This window comes from Plecotus auritus (genome assembly GCF_963455305.1).
Source record: "Plecotus auritus genome assembly, chromosome: 4".
Lineage (NCBI taxonomy): Eukaryota > Metazoa > Chordata > Mammalia > Chiroptera > Vespertilionidae > Plecotus > Plecotus auritus.
Window position 1 is genome coordinate 47,505,648 of NC_137775.1, and position 15,390 is coordinate 47,521,037.

General features: G+C 36.2%; 1 protein-coding gene across 3 annotated transcripts in view; it reads left to right on the forward strand.

Moving 5' to 3' along the window:
* USP45 (ubiquitin specific peptidase 45) overlaps positions 1-15,390 on the forward strand; it is a 67,830-nt gene that overhangs the window by 46,752 nt on the left and 5,688 nt on the right. For all 3 annotated transcript variants that reach the window (XM_080666781.1, XM_080666780.1, XM_080666782.1), the window contains 7 exons: positions 1,686-1,767; positions 3,881-3,972; positions 5,213-5,269; positions 5,542-5,685; positions 7,426-8,095; positions 11,365-11,462; positions 15,182-15,268. In XM_080666781.1, coding sequence (XP_080522907.1) covers positions 1,686-1,767; positions 3,881-3,972; positions 5,213-5,269; positions 5,542-5,685; positions 7,426-8,095; positions 11,365-11,462; positions 15,182-15,268 — 1,230 coding nt within the window. The remainder of the gene's footprint in view (positions 1-1,685; positions 1,768-3,880; positions 3,973-5,212; positions 5,270-5,541; positions 5,686-7,425; positions 8,096-11,364; positions 11,463-15,181; positions 15,269-15,390) is intronic.

Below are 15,390 nucleotides of genomic sequence, written 5' to 3' on the forward strand. Positions count from 1 at the left end.
ATTTTTATTATCTTCTCAAAGACATATCACTTTAATACATTATTGGATAGGATTTTTTAAAGGCACAATACTTCAGCTAACTTAAACTGAGTTTTTTGGCATTCTTATTTTGAAAAGAAGTTTAAGATGGAGACTTAGATAGTTGAACTTGGGTAGTGCTAGTTGATTAATGTGCTGCAATTGTTAATAGCTCCCTGACCCAACTCTTTTTTTAACCTAAGTGGTTCAAAGCATGACTTTTAACAATGAGAGGCTATAGATGGACCTAAACTCATTTATTTTATTCAACTTGATGAATTACCTATTAATTAACTCTTTAACAGTATAGAGCAGAGAATACACATTTATGGCTAGGATACAATAAAAACAAAACAAGTCTAATAGTTTAAAAGTTAATAATTTAATCAACATTGTTTTTTTTAACTTTTTTATATTTTTAAAGAGTAATATAGCTTACATTTTAAAATATAGTAAAAGCTCATTAAATCATATTGCAATTCATGTCTAAATTAATAAAATGTTCAAATTGGAAAACAAACATACAGACTTCTAATTGAGTTAGAGATCTATTTCTAGTAACTGGAGAGCCTTTTTACAGTTATATTAAATAATTACAGGTGAACATTGGTGTTTATTGGAATCTTTCACTTATATCCATTAAATATTTCTCCTGCATGGACTTCACACCATTCTAATTTATTTTAGTTAAATTATTTTTTTCATAGGTAAGTCAACTTTAGCTTAGACAGTATCTGAATTATATCATTTTACAGCAGGAAGTCCAGATCAAACAGTAGTTTCACATATGAAAACCTGTGATTAAGACATCACTTAAAAAAATATTTTGAAGGATAATGAACAAACATTCTTTTCACCCCATTGTTAAAATGTGAATTAGAGAAGATTAAATTTATCCATTAATTAGGGGCATAATTAGTGTAAAAGATGATTCATTAGCTTAGATACACTTTTATTTTTAGAATATATAGTTTTAATTTATTCTAAAATTTTTCTGTGAGGTTGGATCTTTCCTAAAACATATGGAAGAGATGTGGAAACATAAACTTTGAGGACATTAATTGATATTCTGGACTTGAGTCATATATTTATATAAATAAAGTAATCTGTGTGGAAGCCAATGTGACCAGTTTAAGAGCTTCTTATATATTAAGGTTTTCTTCATAGACAAGAAATTTCATATGGTTTATTTGTGACATTTTGTCCTGATTAAGGACTACATCATTTTTAGGAACAGAGTGGGACAGAGGGAGGAGAGGGAGACAAATGGAGAGAAAAGGGGAGAGAAGGGAAAAGTGGGACAAGTTACTCTAAACCTTTAAGAATGATGAGACTAGGCTGCTTGCTTTTTGTAGACTGAAAAAACACCTTTGAACCCAAGAGAGAACCTAAACATAGGAACTTTGACTGTAATTCCATATTCTCCCCCAAATAAGAAAATTATTCATTCATGGAATTTTAGGACCAGATTTAACTTTTAAAAATTTAGTCATTTTATTTTATAGACTAAGGAATTGAGATCCAGTGTATCTTGCTGTTTGAAAGTTCTTCTCTTATTAAGAAGAGGCTGGAGTTAACTGTTACTAAAACAGATGATATTTAAAAGAACACAGAATACTGTTTTAAATAATAGATTTTAATAAATTCTTATTAACTTTGTTTTATAGAGAATACAAGCTAGCATTCTAAAAGCATTTAACAACCCAACAACTAAAACTGCTGATGATGAAACTAGGAAAAAAGTCAAAGGTATGTTGACTCTCTCACTGTTAAAATTTTATTCTATAGGAAAATATTTAAAGTTTCTTTGCAGGGGAAAAAGAACTGAGCATTATGTGAATGAATGCTGTAAAATAGTTGCCTTAAAATGAAGGTATACTTATTCTAGTGGCTGCAAGACTCTAGTGGGTCATAGAAAGAAAATGTTAGAATTTATCCATGTGAATTTTAAAAAATAAAAGTAATATCACATATACAGATTGACACTATTGCTTTTAATAGGAGGTTCTAAGGGAGACTTGAAAGGTGGTTGAAGGTAGCATCCTTATTTGGAAGTTCACTTTTATCACATTCGACTATTTTGCAGTTGAGGTGTGCTTGGATGAGTGAACTCATGGATATTATCTAACTCTAACTTGACAGTGCTTAAGTGCTGCAAAGATTCCTGCAAGGAAACATTTATTGAAGGAGTACTGACAGGTCAAGTGTACATGTCTACTTTACTCCTAGTGTTATCTCTTCCTCAGCCAAAATGTGAGGCAAAAACAATGATTATCTAATCAAAGTGGTCACATAAGTATTTAAGTGTGGGTTTATAGTCTATGTTATTAGTGATTTACCATGTCCTAAATGTATATTCTGCCTTGAGATGTTAACTAATGGTAGTATAAAGTCATCATTTTTGGAAGACACTTAAAATATTATTTGTATTTTATTCATTCTCTTTTCTAACTTTTATTTTTTATAGTATTATATATACACCCTATATATCTATATAAACATATACGTTGTGATTATATATGCCAAATTTTATATGCAGTTTTAAGGGTTCAGGTTTTTTTTTAAATGTAGATTTTCAATCATGCTCTTTTGTTTTGAGATAGTGCCATCTAGAGCATGTTTAGAATAACTGCCCAGTTTTTCTTTCATCTCTTTCCAGTTTTGTAATATTTTCTATTAACCCCTTATACAATTTTTCTTAATGAAACATCTTAGTTTACTATAATGTCTCAATTACAATTAATTAATGTTTATTTATATAGCCCAATATGTCTGCTCTATCATTCATTGCAGAAAATACAATGTTTTAGAAGGGAGAGACCTAAAAAAGATAGAAGTGAATACATTTGTTAATATATTTCTCCCGCAGTGTTTACTGTGGAAAATGTCAAACTTTTATTAAGTGGAGCGAATAGTATATGAAGCTCCATGTATCCATGTACTCATCACCCCACTTATTACATTCAATTCCTGGAGTATTATGTTTCATCTATTTTCTCCCAACCCCAGATTATTTTGAAGCAAATTATAGGCATAATTTCCCATGAAATATAAATATTAGAGGCCCGATGCACGAAATTCGTGCAAGAGTAGGCCTTCCTTCCTCTGGCTGCTGGCACCGGCTTCCCTCGCAGCCCCGGCTTCATCCGGAAGGTCGTCTGGTCTAATTAGCATATTATGCTTTTATTATTATAGATTTTTCAAACAGAATAATTCTGACAATTTTAAGATAATTGAGCAGTTATGCATGTAACTGAGTTATTTATTGCCATATTCTTTTTTATTTTTTTAATTTATTTTTTTAAATTTTATTTTATTGTTTAAAGTGTTACAAATAGTGGTACATATGTCTCCTTTTTTTCCCCATTGACCTTCCCCCGGTCTCCCCTACCCCCCCTAACCCCACCCCCACACATGCCCTCACCCGCCATATTAATTCTTTACACTATGCTGTGTTTACTTGTCTTTTATACTCTGCCATTTCCATAGTTGGGGTCCTGGCATCTGTAGCCCTAAAAGCATAATCTCTTTTCCCATCCCTCTACCTCTGGGTCAGGCACAGAGGCTTTACAGGATTTAATGGGAGCCGTTGATATGCAGTATGAGTCGTAGTTACTGCTCCTTTTATTTTACCTCTTACAAACAGTTTGTTATTTCTGGAAATACTATCATTGCTGGTCACATTTTCTCTACCGAACTGTAAAGGAGAGAGATATTATAATGTCATATAGGAGAATACATTATTAAATGTGGCACTGGACATCTGCCTTAGATTTCTTTTGAATCAACAGAAAAAAAACCATGTTACAATGTAAGGTTGATGGTTGACATGTTTTTGCATTAAAAAGTATTATTTTTACAGCGTATGGAAGCGAAGGTGTGAAAATGAACTTCATAGATCGGATCTTTATTGGTGAATTAACAAGCACCCTCATGTGTGAAGAATGTGCAAATGTAGGTACTTTGAAATTCACTTCAGCATGGACTAGATTACAATCCCAGGGTTTTGAATATTTTCTTTCACATATAATCTTCAGCAGTCATTTACTTTTATTTGTGACAGATGACTACATAATAGTTTTTGAAAATCTTAAAATATATCCTTCACTCTTAGAAAGTAAACATAATCTATAATTTTTAAAAATAAATGTGTTATTTTATTTTTCCTCCCAAGAAACCTGTGAAGTTCTGTTAGGTCATTTTAATATGTTTGAATGTTTAAGCTACTTGTTTAGATGGAAATAAAATAAAGTTCTGTGAAGAGAATAACTATGTTATGTAACTATGTATGCATTGCCCTAAAATGTAATTCCAATGGAAATAATTTAATGTAGTAACATAACCCAGGGTGATATAGCACATTTGATTTAAAGTTTATTTTTATATGATTTGTTGAAGTTTATTTCATTTTATTTTATTAAGTAGACTTGACTCATCTTTGAATTAGTGATACTTTTATTTGGTGGAATGGAATGCCATCTGTCCTTTAACAACAATTTAAAGGCATATAAATTTTTATAGGCTTTCAGTTGCTTGATAAGGAATACTTCTGAAAGCGGGTAACTTGGACTATGATGGATTTACACTTTTGTCAGATTTTCTTGTAAAAGAGAGAGTATGTACATTTTCTTGTTCCAGATTATGGAGTATTTTTCTATCTTCTCTAGTCTTATTCTATCAGAATTATATACTGTATCTCCTAATTGAAGCACAGACTCTGTCAGAATATCACTTAGTCTGCTGTATATTCTACATAAAAGTTGATTTCTCTCTCACAAGCCAGAGAGTATCTTTTAGAATTACCCTAAAGAATCTACAAAACACAAACTTTCTGCCTTTTTCATGTTTTATGTTACAGCACTAATTTCACCAAAAATATGTTTATATTTTTAGTTAATCATTGTTATTAAACATATTTTATTTAAAAGTTACTTTAAAACATTACTGATATTGTGATATTGACAACATAAAATTCAACAGGGTTACGTTTATTAAAGTTTTGGGATATCTTGTTTTGATTAACAGTACATGCTGCTCTACCCAATTAAATTGCTATTTGTTCCAGGAATGTTTTTTAACTTAAAATTTTAAGTTGCCTGGGAAGTCTGATTCCTCTCTAAGCCTTTACAAAACTACATTGTCTATATTAGAATTCTACCTGAAGTTCTCAATATGTTTTTTGTTTTTTTTTAAGATCTCCACAGTGAAAGATCCTTTCATTGATATTTCACTTCCTATAATAGAAGAAAGGGTAAGGAGAAAAAAACACCTTATCAGATCTGAGAATCATTATTTTTATATACAGTAATTGAGTTTGTACAGTTAATATTGGGGTTTGTGTATGCACGCATAAAGTATAAGATCATTCTTATTCTCAAGGAATTTAAATCCTTATGCTTTATATTTTGAGAGTTAAAGTTAAGGAAATTATATTTCAAATGAGTTAGAAATTTTAAAAAGTAGATTACATCCAGAATTTATTTCCTAAAGAAGTTTTGTGTTATGTACATGTCATCTATATAGGTTTCAAAGCCTGTACTTTGGGGAAGAATCAGTAAATATAGAAGTTTACAGGAGACACAGAATGGCCAATATAGTGGCTCTGTTACTATAGAAAATAATCACCAACCTAGAGCCACCAGGAAGCAATCTCCATCTAAAGATAAGGTAAGACTGTGTATTTGTGAGGCATCTGCTTTTTTAAACTTATTATTATGAAAAATTTTAAAAATATACAGAAGTAGAGAAAATACTATCTAATAAAAGAGTAATATGCAAATTAACCATCACTCCGCTACACCCACAAGCCACGCCCACCAGACAATCAGGAGCGAATATGCAAATAAACCCAACCAAGATGGCTACAGCCACAGAGAGCAGGAGGAAGGCTTGGGTTTCCCCGGCAATGGAGGAAGCCAAGCTTTCCACCTGCCCTTGCCGGCCTAGGCCTCCAGTCAAGGCTACAAAGTTTCAATTATAGAAGATACATAAATCCCCCCAAAAATGGCTGCTGCCACAGAGCAAGCAGAAGGCTTGGCTCCGCTCCAGGCTACAAAGTTTCAATTGTAGAAGATAAATAAACCCCAGATACCAGGGCCTCCGCTTGGGTCGCCAGAGGGCATGGCCGGCCTGCAAACCATCACAGGCCCCTCACCCAGGCCGCCCCACACCCCAAGGGAACCCCCACCCTGATCCGGGACACCCTTCAGGGCAAACCAGCTGGCCCCTACCCATGCACCAGGCCTCTATCCTATATAATAAAAGAGTAATATGCAGATTGACCATCACTCCAACACACAAGATGGCTGCCCCCATGTGGTCAAAGATCCTGCCCCCATGTGGACACAAGATGGCCACCACAAGATGGCCAGAAAGGGAGGGCAGTTGTGGGCGATCAGGCCTGCAGGGAGGGCAGTTAGGGGTGACCAAGCCGGCAGAAGAGGGAAATTGGGGGCGACCAGGCCTGCAGGGAAAGGCAGTTGGGAGGGACCCAGGCCTGCAGGGGAGAGCAGTTGGGGGGGACCAGGCCTGCAAGGGAGGGCAGTTAGGGTTAACCAGGCCTGCAGGGGAGGGCAGTTAGGGGCAAACAGGCTGGCAGGGGAGTGGTTAGAGGGTGATCAGGCTGGCAGGCAGAAACAGTTAGGGGCAATCAGGAAGGCAGGCAGGCAAGCAGTTGGGAGCCAGCAGTCCTGGATTGTGAGAGGGATCCCAGATTGGAGAGGGTGCAGGCTGGGCTGAGGGACACCCCCCTCCCCCATGCACGAATTTCATGCACTGGGCCTCTAGTAGTATGATAAACTTCCATGTAAGTAGTTCTCAACTTTATAGTTATCAGCTCATAGCTAATCAGGTTTTATCTATATCTTATATTCTCCCCAACCTCCCCCCCCCCAGATTATTTTGGAATAAATCCCAAATATATATTTCAGCATGTAGATCAAATAGATACTCTTTTAAAATACATAACCACAGTACCATTATCATACCTAAAATATTAATAACTTTGTAACAGCACCAATATGTAGTTATTATTTAAATTTCTGCAACTGTCTCATAAATACTTGTTTTTTGGTTTTGCTTTTTAAAGTCTATTTGAATTCAAGATCTAGAAAAAGAGCTATGGAGTGCATTTGATTGTCATGCCTCTTCAATTTCTGCGCTGTTCGCACAAGTCCTCTTCTCCACAAATAGGTTTCTGTTGTTGGTCTCTTGTGTAAAAGTTTATTTTTAAATTAGAACTATTTGTTAGTATATCTTCTATTGGTTATAGTTTATGTAGATTTAGAAAGGGTTTTAGATATACTAGAAATACTAGAGTATTTAATAATTGTGGAACATTTAATTACTGGCATTTATTTTCAGTAAGGTCACAAGATTCTTTTCTCTAAAAACACTGTCAACTTACAGAATCAGCTAATTCATGGCAGAAAACGTGCAAGGAAATTTTCATCTGGAGAAGATAAAACTGTTGACATGTATCGGAAAAATGGAAACATGGAAGTGAATGGGGATTCTTCAGCATTTGCAAGCATCATGAATACTGAATTGAATCTGGCTGAAAACCCTACCGATGGTAGTGAGAAGGAAGCCAGCCGTTGTGAAAGTGGTGTTGATGCTGACAGTGAGGCTTCAGATTCTGAAAGTGCTTCTAAGCAAACTCTGTTGCCGAGATCCCGTAGTGGATGCTATGTGCACATAAATGGACATCACCATCCATCAACAAGAGAACTGCCCACCAAGAAGACTGATAGTGGTGATGAAGGAGTGGCTGAAGCTATTTCTGAACTTCATTTAAGCAGCACTGTAACTGGAGATAGAGATTTTGATGGAGAAAATCAGCCACTAAGTCTTCCAAATAATTTATATTTTTCAGAGGAGAAGCATATGATGTCTCACAGTCCCCAAAATGCTTTTCAGACCCTTTCTCAGAGCTATATAACTACTTCTAAAGAATGTTCAATTCAGTCTTGTCTCTACCAGTTTACATCTATGGAGTTATTAATGGGGAATAACAAGCTTCTATGTGAGAATTGTACTGAAAAGAAACAGAAGTACCAAAGGGAAACCAGTTCTGCAGGTAAATATTTAGCTTTATTTTTTATTCATGGATTATCTGATAGTCAGTGACTAGTTGGCATTAGATTCCAAAGAGAAGAACCTAAGAACCTGTCTCTATACTTGAGCTGCTTGAGGGCAGGGATTATCTTTCGTATTTGTATATTTGTACTTTAGCACTGCAGACACTGACTGGGCAGAATGAATGTTCAATAGATTTTTGTTGAAATAAATTAAAGAACAGGAAGTATCCATCTCTGCCCTGAAAATGCAAATCTATATAATCTTATTTCAGTGGACTAGCTACCTGAAATCTTTCCAGAAGAAATTTCCCTAAAACTTAAAATTTTATGATGAGATTAATATGCTTCCCAAATCTCATTAATCTAATATCTTACCTAGTAATAGACAAACATGCTAATTGACCGTACCTTCGTGACGCCCACAGCCAATCAGGAGTGAGTATGCATATTAACCCAACAAAGATTGCGGTTAATTTGCATACCCTGCCGCCAAGTGGCCGGAGGCATGGCATTTCGCTTTGGGCCTCTGAGCAGCGTAGGAAAGTGGAAAAGCTGCTCCAGCCAGAGCAAAAGTGGTGCCGGCAGCCAGGGAAAGGAAGGCCATTCTGGCACGAGTCTTTGTGCATTGGGCTTCTAGTCTATATATAAAATCCTAAGCGACTGTTCAACCAGCAGTTAGGACGTGCACTGACCACCAGGGGGCAGACACTCCACACACAGGCATGGAAACTTGGAACAGACTAATGAATCTCAGAGGGAAGGGGGGAGGGGGAGGGCAGGAAGAGATTAACCAAAGATCTTATATGCATACTAGAGGTGCATGAATTCGTGCACCGGCGGGGTCCCTTGGCCTGGCCTGCAGGGATGGGGCCAAAACCAGCAGTCTGACATCCCCCGAGGGGTCCCAGATTGCGAGAGGGTGCAGGCCAGGCCGAGGGACCCCACCAGTGCATGAATCCATGCACCTGGCTTCTAGTGAAGTCATAATCTATACTAATAAAAGGGTAATATGCTAATTAGACTGGATAGACTGGATGTCTTCCAGACAAAGCCACGGTGGCGGGGGCCAAGGCAGAGGTGGTTAGGGGTGATCAGGCCGGCAGGGGAGCAGTTAGGGGCAATCAGGCAGGCAGGCAGAGGTGATTAGGGGCGATCAGGCAGGCTGGCAGAGGCGGTTAGGGGCAATCAGGCTGGCAGGGGAGAAGTTAGGGGCGATCAGGCAGTCAAGGAAGCAGTTAGGGGCGATCAGGCAGGCAGGCAGAGGGGTTAGGGGTGATCAGGCAGGCAGGTGAGCAGTTAGGAGCCAGTGGTTCCGGATTGTGAGACGGATGTCCGACTGCCGGTTTAGGCCCCACAGAGATCGGGCCTAAACCGGCAGTCGGACATCCCCCAAGGGGTCCTGGATTGGAGAGGGTGCAGGCCAGGCTGAGGGACCCTTCCCCCTGCTCCCCCCCCCACCCCCCCCGTGCATGAATTTTGTACACCGGGCCTCTAGTAAGGTATAAATTTGAAGGTTTTAAATAATTGTATATTACAAAACTAGCAACATAATATCTATAGTTGACTGGGAAAAAGAGGGACTTGTCAAGAAATTTTCAGTGTACCTCTAGCCTTGACTAAATGGAGAGAATACTCATTCCTAGTGACTAGTTTCATTCAAAATATAGATTTTATTTTTATTCAGGAATTGTGAGGCCAACAGTTCAGGATATGGTTATCACTGAGGATACTTTGTTTCTTACAGTTCCCAAGAAGAGAGGGCACATGGGGAAGCACCAAGGTTGGGCAGGAGGCAGGGACAGCCAGGGGGAAACTAGGGCAAGAGATTTTATTGTGCTTTCAAGGGAAGGAATAGGCAAGGCATGATAAACAGGTTTAAGACTGACTAGTTTTGAATAACTTAATGGGCCCTGGGTTATAGGGACTGTCGCTAGTTGTCTAGAACTTGGTCATGATATGATTAGAGCAAGTGGATTGCAGGCTAGGTAAAGGAGGTAGTTGGGATGTGTGTTTTGGATTGGTTGGTTTGCATATGAAAGGCACACTTAATATTTACTATCTTTAGCAATTAGCTCTGGGAGAGGCCCTCCTTTCAGTGTCAGCAAGGCCCCAGTTGTCAAAACATCAGAACAGCCCTAACCAGAGTGTCTGGCCTATGGACTGAAGGGTCCAAGGTTCGATTCCAGTCAAGGGCATGTACCTTGGTTGCAGGCACATCCCCAGTAGGGGGTGTGCAGGAGGCAACTGATCGATGTTTCTCTCTCATCGATGTTTCTAACTCTCTATCCCTCTCCCTTCCTCTATGAAAATATCAATAAAATATATTAAAAAAACACACATCAGAACAAAGATACGTTTAATACACTAGTAATTAAGAAAATATCTAAATGGGAGAAGGAAGAAATACCAGTTTATATTAACTCAAGTTAAATATGCAATTGGTCATATTCAAATCCTATCACAAGTCCTTTCTAACAACCTCTTATTGAAATGCCCCAGTGGTTCCCATGATATGAGCTCTCCTTTCACCGCAATATATGTTGAGCCAATTTTATCATCTGCAGGTGTGTTTGTGGTGGTCTTTGGCTGGAGGGCATTGTCCTAAGTCACTACTAGTTCATCTTCTTTCCAGCTTCTAAAATTGTGTTGCAAGTGTCACCTCACCTATTCTTTGTTCATATAAGGGAATGCTTTAAAAAAAAAAATCTTTCATTTTAGTGTTTTTGGAAAGAATAGAGGTACCCTGTAACCAGAAGTCTAATTTCTCTTTTATTTCCTTTTTAAAAATCTGGTTTACTGATTTTGCACATAGTATATAATTTGCATACAATAAAATTTATTTTTAAGTGTGCTAGTACAGTTTAATGAATTTTGCTAACATATTCAGTCCTGTAACTACCACCAAGGTATAAAACATTTTTATTGCCCCAAAATGTTTTCTTGTGCTCCTTTGCAGTTAATCTCCTCTCCCATTCCCTAATCCCTGCCCTCACTAATCTGATTCTTCTCCCTATAGTTTTGCCTTTTCCAGGATATCATAAAAAAAGGAATCATATAATATATAGCCTTCTGTCTCTAGCCTCTTTGCTACATAATGCTTTGAGATTCATCCCTATAGCTACACATATTAATAGTTAATTCTATTTTCTTTTTTAATATTTTAAAAAATGTGATATGATGCTTCTATATAAATGTTGACTATGTTATGTGGTAGATTCCATTAGTATGAAATAGAATCTTACAAATAAATTTATTATATTTTATACAGAAAAGAAAGCAGAAGGGATTTATACTAATGCCAGGAAGCAGTTGCTTATTTCTGCTGTTCCAGTTATCCTAATACTCCACCTTAAAAGATTCCATCAGGTAAAAGTTCCTTTAGTAGCACTAGAGTAATTTCCATGAGATGTTTTATAGAGCCCTAAATCTTGTAAAATACTGTCAAGGATTAGGCACTAATTTACTGAATTTAAAAATTTGTCATATGGGATTTACTGCTTTTTCAGCAATAATAGTTTACCAGACTTTTCTAATTAAAATTGTTTAATTCACAGTGTTTGAAGATTTAGGTGGTAGGAACCCAAATGGCATGTGTGTGTTTGTGTGTGTCGATGGAAAATAAGAATTTTTAAAAACACTTGGCGGGAGGGGGGGGCGGGGGGGGGCGGAAAGGAACACTTGGAAGTAAAAAAATAACAAAGTGCACATACCTTTCTGAGTTCTCTTGATCCCAGTGAGAGGGCTGTGAGGCCTGGCTATGGCTAACTAGGCCTGAGTACAAAAAGGGCTAATACAAGGCAGTTTCCATTACTGTAGGACTCTACAGTGAGAGGGAACCTAAATATTTTTAATGTAGCAGATTTTTTCCTTTTTTGGTGTGTATATATTTTTTAAATATGTTTTTATTTATTTTAGACAAAGAGGAAGGGAGAGGGAGAGACAAAGACCTCCATGAGAGAGAAACATCGATCTGCTGCTTCCTACACACCTCATATTGGGACTCAAGCCCACAACTCAGGCATGTGCCCTGACCTGGAATGGAACCAATGACCTCTTGGTGCATGGCATGATGCTCAATCCACTGAGCCACATAGGCCAGTCTGTGTGTGTATTTTTAATCCAATGCCTTGACTCTTTTTTTTTTGCATTTGGTAAAATGATTTTAACATTTCTCTGGAAGAATGAATAAGTGAAAATACTAAAACATTTTTGCAAAAGTTAGAAGGGGTTTTTAAAATAAAACTATAATAAGTGAAACAGTATGGTCAGAATTGTCAAAAAAAAAATGAGTATAATTTAAAGTTCTTTTGTTATGATAATAAAGTAACCTGAAATCAGTTGGGAAGGGGACTGTATTATTCAGTAAAGGACTTAGGAAAGAAAAGTAGCTGTTGAAGGAAATAAAAGTTTATAGCTACCCTCTATACCATATATCAATACTATTTTCAGATGATTTTTTTTAATTGTATGAAACAAGTTATCAAAAGACTAAAAGAAAACTTAAATACCAACCTGACCTCTGATTGGGAAGATTTTCTAAGTATAAAACTCAGGAAAGAAATCTCAAGGGAAAAGATTGGAAGCTTTGATCATATACTAGTATATCTGCAACATTTCCGGTGGGCCACAGGTGGGCAGGAAGAGATTTTCCTCTACACTTCCATCCTATCCAAAGAAAGATTAGGTTGAGCTCTTGATTTTCTGAGGCCAGGATTCTAGAAACTTAACAGAAATGAAATGGCCGTGTAGAGCAGATATATCATGTCTCCCTACATCAGAATGCCTGATGGAAGGTGTGTGTCTGCAGTGACTCTGTGTGAGCAAGAGAGGGTCATGCCAGATCTGAGAAGCTAATTGCATGATGTGCCAGTTGTTTAATATATGGTCATTGTATCCCTATTTAGGAACAACTTACAGAAAGAATTCATGCCTTAAAGGGAAATATTTACGGACGTCTCGGTCGCTTCTTGCTCTCAGGCTAAATGTAATGTTAGCAAAGCCACATTCTCATTCCCAGGACTGGGAATTTTAGGGAGCAGACTCTCTAGACAATATCTCTGTTTCTAGTATTTTATTGTCTCTGAAAGCCTATTTCTCTGTAGTAACTTCAGAGCTGTATATGAAACATCCACAACACTGAAAGGCCAGTCTCAAACAGGAGAGAGAGCTTTGTCATAAATATGGCAAATGATTAGCATTGTAAATATGTAAATAACTCTTAAAAATCAATAATAAAAATATCAAGACCCTAATAGAAAAATGGTAAAGAACACGAATTGACAGTTCATAGAAAAAGTAAAGATTCCAAGAAAATATGAAGAAAAAAGTCCATACTTTCCAGCAAAACAAATGCAAAATAAAATAACAGCAGGATTCTTTTTTCAACCTGTTCAAATTGGCCCAGATATGGTCGTGTTAAGGATGAAGCGAGATATAGGCATTTTCTTGTTCCAACAGTTGGGGTGTAAGTTGGACACACCTAGAAAGTAATTTAATAATATAGTTCAAGGATATTAAGGAATGTTTTGAATAAAAGTATTACTTTTGACTAAGTAATTCCATTTCTAAGAACCTATTCCAAGGAAATGGAGATATACATAAAAATTTGTATCTTGGTCATTATAGATCATGCCAGCTGTGAGGCCTGGCACAGTTGTTCAATATGCAGGATATCATATTTATATCTTAATGACATGGGGAAAATACTTACCATATTCAGTTAAAAGAAAAATTTTAAAAAGGCAGGAGGCTGCATATGCACAAATATAAGCCAAGGTATTTTTCAAAACTCATCCCCTAGAAAAGAAGATTAAACATAGTTACTAGATTTATTGGGGTAGATACCACATAAATATTCCAATAACTGTGTTGTATACCTCAAACTAATATAATATTGTATGTCCACTGTAAGTTAAAAAATAAAGTTTAAAGAAGAAAGAGAGATTCATCTTATAGTAAAGCCCTTTATAGAGTCTTTCCTATTATGGGGTAGTTTCTCAACAGCAACATACTATCTGGGGAGGACACATTAGCCTGAAAGGGTCTCTGGCAGTGCTGGTATTGAATGCTTATGGAGGTCATCTGATGACAAGGCAAAAAAATTGAAAACAGATTAAATAATTATTCCTGGGGCATGACCTCATAATTTCACATCAGATATCAGGTTAAGTCTTCTAAACATCACTTGAAGATACAAATCAGTAAGTGGGTATATTTTGGTCAAAAAATAAGCTTTTTTTCCTTTAAAATTATGTCCTTGGAGTAAGTCATGAAAGCCTTGTATGAAAGGTTGCATCTGTTCGTTTTTGTCTACTCATATAATTCAGATTTCCGCATTTTCTGATTCCAGTAGTTTCTATTTGTGGGTTTCCTATCCAATACCTTTGACAGTCTATCAGCCAGTTTTTAACTATCATTAAATAATGCAAAGTGTACATTTTTTCAAGTACTGCCTTTAACAATTAAAAATAGAGAAAGGAGTAGAGCTTATTTGACAACATGAAGGTTCACTTTGATTTATATAATATATAACATTTACTTTTATTGATAAAATGATTTAAGTATTGAAATTCAGGCTTTTTGTTTTAATGATTGAATATCACTGAATTTTAAGACTGAAAAGGATCTAATCTAAACCATTTATACCCATTTTCTGCCTTGGTATAGATGAGGTAGCCTAGAGTCAAATTAGGTGTTAAGTCAGGGCTAGGACAACAGGTCTCTGATTCTTCAGTTGAATATCTTTTGAAATAGCTTATGAAATAGCTTAGTTTTTATCACATTGAATTTATTTTAGTGTTGAAAAGCCACAATTTATTTTTCTCCAAGTGTTGAAAAGCCACAGTGAAAGTAATTATTCCCATATTGTTTATAGTAAAAATATGCATAAAAATATATTTGCAATAACAATTCATGAAACCTAATTAAAAATTAAAAATTTAGTCATATATCAATTTTGGACTATTCATTAATCATGTTTTTATAGTTATGAAAAAATTTCTAGGATTCCTCTTTTAGTTTTAATTAACAGTAATTTAGATTGAGTTTATCACATTAAATTTTTTTATTCTTTTTGGTCTTTTTAGGCTGGATCAAGTCTTCGCAAAGTAAACAGACATGTAGATTTTCCACTTATCCTTGATTTAGCACCATTCTGTTCTGCTACTTGTAAGGTGCAGTATATTATTAAAATATTTAATTGACTTGCAAATAATATGCTTAAAGTATCCTATGATTGTTTGTTGTGCCATACTTTTCTTTCTTTTCTTAAAAAACTTAGCTCCTGTTCATGATT